This window comes from Anas platyrhynchos, chromosome 6 (assembly GCF_047663525.1).
Source record: "Anas platyrhynchos isolate ZD024472 breed Pekin duck chromosome 6, IASCAAS_PekinDuck_T2T, whole genome shotgun sequence".
Lineage (NCBI taxonomy): Eukaryota > Metazoa > Chordata > Aves > Anseriformes > Anatidae > Anas > Anas platyrhynchos.
The window spans coordinates 26644370-26655440 of NC_092592.1; the positions used below are offsets into that span (position 1 = coordinate 26644370).

Genomic DNA, 11071 nt, shown 5'->3' on the forward strand with positions numbered 1-11071 from the left:
GGACGGTGCTGGGACACCTCTGCATGCGCCCCAGCAGGTCAGCCCACCGAAGCCTGCCCAAATGTGCTGGGGGCTCTTTAATGGCCAGGCAGGGGGGACAGACCTGGTGCTTCCAGGTCTCCTCTCATGACATCCGCCCAGTCCCATTCCCGCACTAATCTTGTCATTCTATCCAAAACAATTATGGAGGGCTTGTTGTTTTTGGCACGATCCTTTATTTACAAATCCCATCCTGCTTATAGCTCATGGTTTCATTATCCTCTAGATGTTTACAGAGCTCCTTTTCTTAATATTTGTGCCATTATTTTACTAGGGACCCGGGTGAGACTTTCCAGACAGTGATTGTCTGGCTCATCCTCTCCCCCACCAGCTCTTTCTGGAGAAGTGCACGTTCCCCCACTCTTGTCTCTGCCCTGGGTGCCCTCTCTGTTGTACCTGTGCCACCGACGTCCTCCCTGAGCTTCCAGCTCCTGATCATCACCTCTCCTCCGCACTGCCTCCCCTGCTCTCCCTGCTCCCAAACTTGGGATGTGGGTGCGTGTCTGGCCGTGGGAGCAGTCCCTCGGCTGGCTTTTGGCTGCCAGAGGACCGTGTCCTGGGAAGGCAGCCGGTGGCAAGCCCGACACTGGGATTTGGGGGTCATTTGCATGGCACAGAGGTGGGTCGTCGGCTTGTGCTGTGTGCCTCGCTCTGATGCTCACTCCTGCCCGTGGGCTGTCTGTCACAGGGTCTTGTTTAACCTTCTCTGCCACAATATCTCGCAGCCTTTAATCTGTTTATCCTCGTAACCCTGCGATGAGGTAAAGCAGCGTTATCCTCATTTCAGAGGTAGGGAACCAAAGGGAGCCTTTTCAAATGCAGATCAGTGCTTAATGATGCAGAGATAAAGATTTTAAAAACATGCCCGAGACAACAGGCATGAGGCGTGTAACCGAGCTGGCTGCTTCTGCAAATCCCATTAAGCGCCTCTGCCTTTTCCAGCTCTTGTTGTCTCAGGGCAGTGCTGGCAGAGCAGCAGGGACACGTGGCAGGGCCAGGCACGGGGGTGCCCGGCGTCTCAGCCTCGGGGCCCCGAGCAGGGCTGGCAGAGGCAGCGGTTCAGCCTCCCGGGGTGCGCCAGGGTGCCAGGGGACACACAGCCCCCACACAGAGCACACCCCGAGGTGCACCAGTGCTCGAGAGCCTCTGCTGTTTTAGGACTAGGAACTAAAGCAATGGGTGTATGCATTGAAATGTGAGGTGGGGAATGTGTGTGAGCACCTGCTTGGCTAAGCTCTGGCCACTAAAAGAGAGGGAGGGCGTGGGGAGCTGGACCAAAGGATGCTCTGCCCAGGAGGAGTTTCCCTTTGGTTACGAGGTGCAAGTGCTCTCTGTCCATGCAAGGCAGGCAGTGCCGCACACGCTGCGCCATGAAATGGAGAGCGAGCGATAACCAGGGGCTTGCTGTGCTGCCCCTGCCTGGGCAGCTGGTAGCTGCAGCCGAGGTGGTTAAAAGCCAAGGCTGCGGGAGGTGTTGGTGCCCCTGCGGGGCTCGCTGCAGGTCTCGCTGCTGCTCCCGGGCAATTGTTGCTGTGCTTGTGGGAATGCGGCGGCTCGGGCTGCGCAGAGGTCAGTGCCTTTGTCTTGCTGCAGGGAGTTTATCTCTGTGGATCTTGCCTGCTTTCCTGGGTCAGGCTTCACCTCCTCTGTTATCAGCAAACGCAGGAACAGCCCATTCCAGAGCCAGGCTGCGGAGGAACCTCTCGACCCCCTTGCAGGGGGAGGCACCCCTCACATCCCATTCCTCCCCTGCTGGCGGGCACCACCAGGCCCTGAGGGACGTGGATGGGACCTGCAGGACCGTGGTTGCCGTCCCTGCCTGTGGGCAGTGGGCAGGGCAGTGTGCTGGGAGCAGCAGCGCCGCACATTTTGCATGGGTGCTCGAAGTCAGAGGCGGAGGATGAGGCAGTGGAGCCGGCAGGGCCATCCCCAGCCTCATCCTTGCTGGGTCTTCCACCCCAAATATGAGGAGGGGACAGGTCTCCATCAGCAGCACCGACGGCACCGACCCCTTCTTCCCCAAGCCGCCCCATCCGTGCGCACCCTCCCCTTCCCAGCAGCTCCTGCCGGACCCCTCCAGCTGTCTCCAAAACTCAAACCATTAGCATTTCCTGTTCAAACATTTCCAATAAATAAATGGAGACATCATGCCACAAGCCCACAAGTGACCCAGAGGCGGGTCCGAGGCCGGGATGGACACGACCACCCAGCGCCCGACCCCCTGGCTGGGCGCCAGCGCTGCCTTTGTTTGAATTCCCGGGTGAGTAAGCGCTTGGCTGACGCCAGCCAAAATGCCATAAGAAAATTATTTTTTTATATTAAATAAATTGTTTTCAGTAAATCTGCTCCTACACCAGGGTCCTGAACCTACCCACAGCACGGGGTGCCCTGCAAGGAGCCAGGCTCCTCTCCTCTGGCCATGTCCTGGCCAGGCAGAGGGACAGGCGCTGCCCGGAGGGGACAGCTGGGACCGGCTGTGCCGTGGGTGCTTCCGTCCCCCCTGTCCCCAGCTGCGTGAAACTCCGTGCCTTGACACAGCGATGCCTCACCCACCCTGGGGCTGGGGATGCTGGGGACCAATAACCGAGTCCCTTCTCCATTTGGTCCTTTGCGCCCTTGGGACAGCATCTTCAATGCCCCAGGGCGCTAGGCTTCATTATCTGGGTGGTTCATGCAATCACCGCAGTCTCTGGGCAGTTCTGCTGCCCTCTGCCCGCAGGTGGGTGCTTGGAATCTGTGGCTGTTCCCAGAGCTGGTAGGAGAGGTTGGAGCCCAGGTGGGGGCTGTTCTCCCTTATTCTCGGGAGCACACAGGCCTTGTCCTCGCTGCACCGAGCTATTCTCCAGCTTCCAGAGCCTGGCTTTGGAGCTAGCCAAGCTTTTCATGGTGGGAATTAGGAAAACTGTGGGAATATACCTCCAAGTAATATTTTTATAATTCTATTTTACTGACGACAACACGTCCTGAAGGAACATGGTGTTTTAGGCAACGTTTTGCTCTTGAAATTTTCTGAAACGTTTAAGGAGGCTGAAGCACTCTTCAAAAGAGGAGATGTAGATGTTTTGCTCCTGGAAGAAGCATTGGTTTAGCAGCACGTTGTGCTCTGGCACCATTAGACTTCAGAAACTGAAATGCAGTGAAACTGCTTTTTAACAGATTCCTTTGATGGAAAAACTGGGGGCACCCGCGGGGGTGTCTGGTGCTGTGCATGGGCAGTGTCCACTCCTGGCCATGCCGGGGGCCAAGCAGCTGCCGGTGCTGGGGCTCAGCACGAAGGCAGCAGCGGGGCCCCTTCGAGGCTCTGCTGGTGCCCCGTGGTGGGGCCGGCAGCTCCGGCTGCCTCGGGGCTCAGTGCCATCAGCACTCAGAGGTGCTGACAGACGGACCCAGCGAGGGGCTGGCGGGGGCCGGAAACTCCTGATCCCTCTTTATCTGCCCCTCGCCCTGCTCTCTTGTCTCCCCGTCTGGCCTGCTATCTCATGCTCCTGTTCCCGGAGCTCCCTGCCTGCTTAGAGGCTGTCCTCCCCACGGCCCCTGCTCACTCACCAAAGAGCCCCCCAGAGCACCAGCCCTCCGTCTAGTGCCTGCATGCTGAGCATCAGCAGTGGCAGCAGGCAGGTGCCTGGGATGGGGCTCTGCAGCAGCTGTGCACTGCAGGTTGGAGTCTTCCCAAAAGATGCCAGCTGCTCCTGGGTACTGGGTACCAGCCCCAAATCAAGCTCAGGTTTTTCCCATGGCTCTTGTGCCACCCCCGATCCCACCCTGTTGCTTTGCACACCCACTGCTCCTGCTGGGCAGGGTGCTGGTGGGGACAGGGGGGTCAGGATCCACAGTTAATGTAGCTGCCCCTAAACGCGCTGCCAGAGATCAGCTAATCTGATAATTACAGCAACAAAAGCCATTTAGACAAACCATGACCTGACCCCGGGAGCTTGGAATGAAAACATTTTACCCTCCTCTGTCTGGATCCTGCACTGAGAAAACATCTGTATTCAGAGGAGGGCTGGGAAAACGGCCCCGCGCAGCACCGGTGGGAACGGCCGTGATGCTGCCCCTGCCTGCACCCTGCCTGTGCCCAGCCTCAGTCCCCTGGGACGGGCTCCAGGCTGCAGGAGGGCAGCGGTCCCCACTTCCCTGGGGTGCCTGAGCTGTGCGGGAGCCGTGCTGGCTGCCGTGCCCCCGCCGGAGGGGCTGAGTGCGGGGGGCCGTGCCTGCGTGCGGTGCACGCCTGGGGGCTGCTTCGCTCTGGGTAAGGTGTGCGAGCCTTCACGTTGAGTGGCAGGTCCTTGCTGGCTGTCAGTCTGCGGCAGGAGATGAAGGGAGGGCTGCCTCGGGGCCGGCTCCCATGTTTCTCTTGCTTTTCCATGCGTCTTGGTGGCACCCTTTGTGTAGGCTGGGGAGATGAAAGCACAGGGCCAGAGGGATGTTGCTAACGCACAGCCACCCGGCTGCCTGCTCCTTTGTGCCTGTCTATCTCGTTCCTGCATCTGTTCCCAGAGGAGCCCCAAACCATGCAGCCGAGGGCGCGCGACAGCGGCGGGGCTGGGGGCAGCCGCCGCACCAGCCGGTAACTCCTGCCAGCTCAGTGACCCCAGCCTCGCAGGCACGGGCAGTGGCACAGAGCACACCAGCACTGCTGGGCTGCCCGGCAGTCCCAGAGGGACGCGAGTAAAACCATGGCCATTTGGGGAAAAAGCTTTTTTTTTTGTTTTGTTTTGTTTCCCTGCAAGTGGCACCGCTCAGCCTGCCCCAGCAAGAGGCTGTGCGGTGGCTTGGCACAGCCAGCTCAGCAGGCAGTGCCACTGCACTGGGAAAGGGCTTGGCCCTGTCCCCAAGTGTCCCAGCGCTCTTGGGAGAGCGGTCAGATTAGAAACCAGTACGAGCAGCGCGAGGCCGCCAGTCTGGGGACTCCCCTGCGTTTCTGTCTGCTCCAGGAATGGGAAGCTCTCCGCAGCCTTGGTTGGCCTTTCCCCTCACAGCCTCCCACTCACAGTTTTGGCCCTTTTGAGCCAAAAACATAACCCAGCAGATGTGGGCTACCCCCCTTTACCTCTGGTGCTCTTGTTCTCATCTGCTGCTTCCCTGCTCATCGCCTCTGCATTAGCACTGTCCACAGACCCCAAGGAGCCCGAGTGCCGCCCATTAGGTTCGGGGAAGGGTTTTGGTTGTGGTTAGGAGTTTTATTAGGGTTAGTGTTCGCGTTAAGGTTAGGTGCTGTGCAGCACCAGGCCATCAGTGTCACCGAGTGACGGGGGTCAGGGCTGAGCACGGAACGAGGCAGGCTGGAAGCAGGACGGGGACACCCCCGGGGCGGCTCCGCTGCTGGCGCCCCGCAGGCGCGGCGGGCTGCTGGCGGGGCGGCGGCGATGCACGGGCCGGCTCTGCCCTCTACCGTCCCCCCCCAGCACAGCCGCGGCTGCCGGCCCCGGCGGGAGGCCGCGGTGCCGCCGGGAGCTCGCCCCCCCCGCCCCGTTCCCCCCCGTTATTAACCCTGCCCCGCAGCGCGCCGCGCTCCGGGCGCCCCCACGCGTGGGCACCTCTCCCGCCACCAACTCCCGCCGGCGCGCCGCCGCGCGCCACGACGGGGCGAGGCCTCGCGGGCATCCCACCAATCAGCGGCGGCGCGGCGTCACCGCCACGCTGACGTCACCGCGACCGCTCCGTCCCGCCACCGTTCCCCCCCCCACCCGCCCGCGCCACCTCCCGGTCGGCGCCCGGCCCGGCCGCTGATTGGCGGAGGGCGCGGGGGCGGGGGGCCCGGCGGCTCGCTGATTGGCTGAGGCGCGCGGCCGCCCCGCCCCGCCCCGGCGGTGAAGGTGAGCGTCTCCTCCAGAGGCCGCGCGCAGCGCCCCGCACCGGCACCGGCCCCGGCCCCGGTTACACGGCCCCGCACCGGCCATGGCCGCCGCCGCCTCCATCTTCGCCGCCGTGCCGCGAGCCCCCCCGGTCGCCGTGTTCAAGCTGACGGCGGATTTCCGGGAGGACGCCGACTCGCGGAAGGTCAACCTCGGCGTGGGCGGTGAGTGCGCGGCGGGGGGCTCCCGGTTAACGGGAAGGGGGGCGGCGGGACCGCGGCTGGCGGCGGTGCTGCTGCTGCCCCCCGCGGCTCGGTAGAGGTCACGGTGACAGCCCTCCCTCCCTCCCTCCCCCCCTGCCGGTAGCTTACCGCACGGACGAGGGGCAGCCGTGGGTGCTGCCGGTGGTGCGGAAGGTGGAGCAGATGATCGCCGGTGACGGCAAGCTGAACCACGAGTACCTGCCCATCCTCGGCCTGCCCGAGTTCCGCGCCAACGCCTCCCGCATCGCCCTGGGCGACGACAGCCCCGCCATCAAGGAGAACCGGGTGGGTGGCACCGGGACCACCGGGGGGGGTCACTGGGACACACAGGGCACCAGGACCGGGAGGGTGCCAAGACCGGGAGGGCACCGGGAACCCCCGCAGCACGGGGGGGCAGAGGTGTGGGTATGGCATTGGGAAGGGTTTGAGGGTTTCCTCCGGCCCCGGTGGGCTGCAGGGGCTGGGTGCACCCCAATGAACCCCCCCCATCGCTACGGGGAAGGGCAGGACCCCCAGGCTGTGCCCGGGACTTGTCGCAGCCGTTTTTAACGGTTGCCCCCCCAGGAATCTGGAGTCGGGTAGCAGCCGACCTTCCCGGTAACAGGCAACTTCTAGACTGGCTGGGAATCTTTGTGCCACAAAGTAATAGGAAAAAAAAAACTCCAGAACAGAAAAAAAAGACTCTAGGAAAAAAATTGAGCCTAAAGTTAGAGGTGTCGGGGTGGGTCTGGGTGCTGAAGAGCCCTGAAGGAGGGGGTTTTCCCGGTGGGGGGACACAGGAATCAGCCTCGTGTCCCCTCGCTGGGTGCCCGTGTACTGACAGCCCCATTGCAGATCGGCAGCGTGCAGTCCCTGGGCGGGACGGGCGCCTTGCGCATCGGCGCGGAGTTCCTGCGGCGCTGGTACAACGGCACCAACAACACGGCCACCCCCGTCTACGTCTCCTCGCCAACCTGGGGTGAGTGCCGCTGCCACACGGGGCGGTTGGTGGCCGAGGGAGGCACATTGGGGTTCCTCGGGGTGAGGGCAAGCCCTTCCTCTTCTGGGTGAAGGAATTGCCTCTGTGTTTCGGGGAATTTAGGGACGTACTGGAGTAGGTGGCTTGCTGGGAGGTGGAGTTCACTTTTCTGAAATGCGATTTCTCTCCCCAGAGAACCACAACTCTGTGTTTCTGGATGCTGGCTTTAAAGACATCCGAACCTACCACTACTGGGATGCCGCCAAGAGGGGCCTGGACCTCCAGGGGCTGCTGGATGACATGGAGGTGAGGACACTGGGCGTGGGGCGGGCTGAGCGTGGTCCTGTGCTGTCAGAGCGTCTCTGCTAACAGCACTGTGGGTGCCCAGAGCACCTCAGCCCTCCTGCAGTGTGGGTGCTGAGCCTTGTCAGTGCGTCTGACCGAAACCCGCTCTCTCACCAGAAAGCTCCGGAGTTCTCCATCTTCATCCTCCACGCCTGCGCGCACAACCCCACGGGCACAGACCCCACTCCAGACCAGTGGAAGCAGATCGCTGCCGTCATGAAGGTATGGGCTCCTGGTGGGGCTGCAGCCGTGCTGAGGGACGGGTTGCTCTGGGGCCAGCCGGAGGACTTGCAGCCAAAGCTGGGCTCTAGGGAATGGCACAAGGTGTAGCAGGGGCTGGAAGAGTCCCACGGGGCAGGTGTTGAAGGGAGAGGCTGACGGGATGCTGCTCATCTGTGCTGTGAGGATAGAGGGCTCAGAGGATGCAAACGTCCCAGGTCTGCTCATGCCTCCAAGTTTTTATGCCCAAACTCAGTGGAATGGGCTGTGTTGAGGCTTTTCATGCTGGGAAGATCATCCAGGCACACCTGCTTTTCACAGGTGCTGGACACGATGGTATAAGACAGCATATCTTTTGTGCCCTGCCTTATCCTCCAGAGTGGAGTTTTCTCCTACATTTGACCATTTCTTTGCCACTTTGGTCTTCATTGTTTTTTGCCCCTAGTAAAAGGAAAATCCACTAGTCTGGTGTTGCTGGGCCAATACTTCTTTTTGTATTCCCCCAGAAGCTCAGTGGTCATTTGTCCCCCAATGGGGACAGCGGGGGGTGAAGTGAAAGCTGTGGGGAAGGGGTTTCCCTCTAACACTGTTCCTCCTTCCAGCGCCGGTTCCTGTTTCCGTTCTTCGACTCGGCGTACCAAGGTTTTGCCTCTGGCAGCCTGGACAAGGATGCCTGGGCTGTGCGATACTTTGTCTCCGAGGGCTTTGAGCTCTTCTGTGCACAGTCGTTTTCCAAGAACTTTGGTCTCTACAGTGAGTGTCCGGCAGTAAGCTGGCCACACCCAGACAGATGGGGCTGGCGTGCGGGGTTGGGAAAGGGGTCGGGGGGAGAGCTCTTGCTTCGCAGCGATGCGTGGGGCCGATGGCTCACGTCTCTTGGCTCATCCACAGATGAACGCGTGGGGAACCTGACCGTGGTGGGGAAGGACGCAGACAACGTGCAGCGCGTGCTTTCCCAGATGGAGAAGATCGTGCGCACCACCTGGTCCAACCCTCCCTCCCAGGGAGCGCGCATCGTGGCGACTACGCTTACGTCCCCGCAGCTCTTTGCCGAGTGGTAGGTGTCACCAGCAGGAGAGGGAAAGGGGACGCTGGCTCCACAAGTGTCATGCTCCAAACCAGCTCGGTGCCTGCCCTCACGCTCTGCTTTCCGCCTGCTGCAGGAAGGACAACGTGAAGACGATGGCAGATCGGGTCTTGCTGATGCGCTCGGAGCTCCGGTCTCGCCTGGAGTCCCTGGGGACCCCGGGCACCTGGAACCACATCACGGACCAGATCGGCATGTTCAGCTTCACGGGGCTGAACCGTAAGTACAAAGTGCCCTGGTGCTGCCGTAGGGAGGGGAAAGGAGGATTGGGAGAGGGAAGTGGTATCAAGGGTGAAATGGGCTGAAGCAGGCCAGGTGGGGATCTCCTGGGGACCTTGCTGGAGTTCTGGTATCACTGCCTCTGTAGCAGGGCAGGGCTGAAGCATCAGCATTTCAGCGGCCAGTGGTGGAAGTCTTCTGCTCATTGTGGAAGATTTAAGCAGCCCTGACTGTTTTTTGGGGCTTCTCTGAGCTGTGGGGTTACTGCTCTGACCTGATGTCCATTTGCTTCCCCAGCTAAGCAGGTGGAGTACATGATCAAGGAAAAACACATCTACCTGATGGCTAGCGGGCGCATCAACATGTGTGGCCTGACTACCAAGAACCTGGACTATGTGGCCAAGTCCATCCATGAAGCCGTCACAAAAATCCAATGAAGCACAGGAACAAGCAAACTTACATGAAGTCACCAAAGTCACCAAAGCTGTAGTGTGTAGTCCATGTATTTCCGTGCTCAGAGCTTGCCTTGTCCACACCTCTTGGGGTTTAATAAAGATGGGAGCAGTAGCTCAATCAGGGATAATCATGACTTTTTTTTTTTTTTCCTGAAATACTCCTTGCAATATGGTAAGCCAGTGCCCCAGGAGGTGAGGGCAGCATGAGCTGCCTTGGCTCTCGTTTGACTGACAGTAGCCTGGTCTTCAGGCACTTAGAGCTGCATCTTTAGCACATCCAAATCAACTCCATGTAACTGATTGTTTTGATCTAGGCTAAGGCCAGTGCCAGTGCAATGCGCTATGGGATAACAGCCCAACAGTTGGGCTCATACGGGTTGTGAATTAATGTTACTCAATAGTATTTTGTGGAGGGGCAAGGCCGTTGCTGGCTTTCCCCTACCAATTTCTGAGCCTTATGCGAGCAAACGTTCATAATTGTAATAACTGCTTTGTGTTGCTGACAGAAAATTAAATCTCCATCTCTGAACACTACCCCTGCCTTGTGTGATATCTTCCCAGTATTAGCAGGTTGCTGCTGGAGGAAGAGCCCACGCTGCGGAGCTGTACCACTTAGCACAGGAAAGCTCAGCACTGAAGGTGACTCCTCTGTACCTTGCTGCTTTCAGGCCGTGTTGGCCTCTTCCAGGCTGAGGTTAAAGTCTTAGCATCTTGCTTTGTCTACTCTGTCTCGCTCCTTGTGTTTCAAGGGTTTCCCTTTCTCTTTGCAGTGTGTCATATCTGACGATCACAGTTACTACTCAATGGAGCACAGCCCTATTGGAAGAGTAGTTTGGAGCTCCCTGTGACTCCGTGTGAAGCTGACCAGTTTCTCACGTCTGTCTTGTTCCTTCCTCTTTCTGCCACTGTGCTGTCCAGCTTGCCCTGTCTGCCTGTGCTTCCTTGCTGGATGTTTGTGTGTTACCCTACCATCTGGCCGTCTCTCCCTGGCCTGTGGATCCTTCCTGCTTCCCCTTGTCAGCACGCTGCTGGTGAACTACCACCTCCTATGGCTTCAGTGGGTTCTGCCAGCAACAGCCTGGGTTTCTGGCACTGACAAGGAGCGGGGACCATCTGCTTCTGTGTTTGCAGATCTGTTTGGGAGCTGACATTACCACCTTGATACGGCAGACTCCTGCCAAAACCCTGATGAGGAAAGGGGAACAGGGTTAGTCAGTGACAGTCACTACCGTCCTGATGGATTTTGCTTGTGCTGCAGCTTAGAAAGCAAACGGGGAAATTGTTGTTTCCTTCCTGTCTGCAGTGTGCCTCTTGGTTGTCAGGGGTCTTTGCAACGAAGCAGAATGCCTTGTGGCCTTCAGGAATCTTCCTTGCCCCTGTTATTGCTCCCCTTGTTGGGTCAAGGGGACTCGTGCGCCCCGGTGTCTGTCCCTCTTCAATCAGTCGCTCACATCACACAAGTCAGTGAAGCAGAAGCAGCCTTTGTGCAGAGGGACAGGTGGGGGGCTTTTTCTCCTCTTGGTGTCCACCCACAGTGGGGGTGATGATGGTCAACAGGTGAGTTGCAGGGGTGATTGCAGGAGAAAGAGTCAAGGAACCAACTTGTGTTAGTCCTGACCTCTGGCTCTACTTCCTAGAGACCTGTAGGTGTGGAGCCTGGCCCACCCGCATGATCTGTGCTAGCACTTTGC

General features: G+C 59.5%; 1 protein-coding gene across 1 annotated transcript; it reads left to right on the forward strand.

The window, feature by feature from the left end:
* Positions 1-5824: 5824 nt before the first annotated feature.
* GOT1 (glutamic-oxaloacetic transaminase 1) lies at positions 5825-9914 on the forward strand. Its single transcript, XM_027460734.3, has 9 exons — positions 5825-6058; positions 6201-6382; positions 6932-7055; positions 7249-7361; positions 7518-7622; positions 8222-8372; positions 8511-8676; positions 8783-8925; positions 9223-9914. Exons 1-9 carry the CDS (start codon positions 5938-5940, stop codon positions 9360-9362), a joined length of 1245 nt encoding a protein of 414 aa, XP_027316535.1. The 5' UTR covers positions 5825-5937; the 3' UTR covers positions 9363-9914.
* The last annotated feature ends 1157 nt before the right edge of the window (positions 9915-11071 follow it).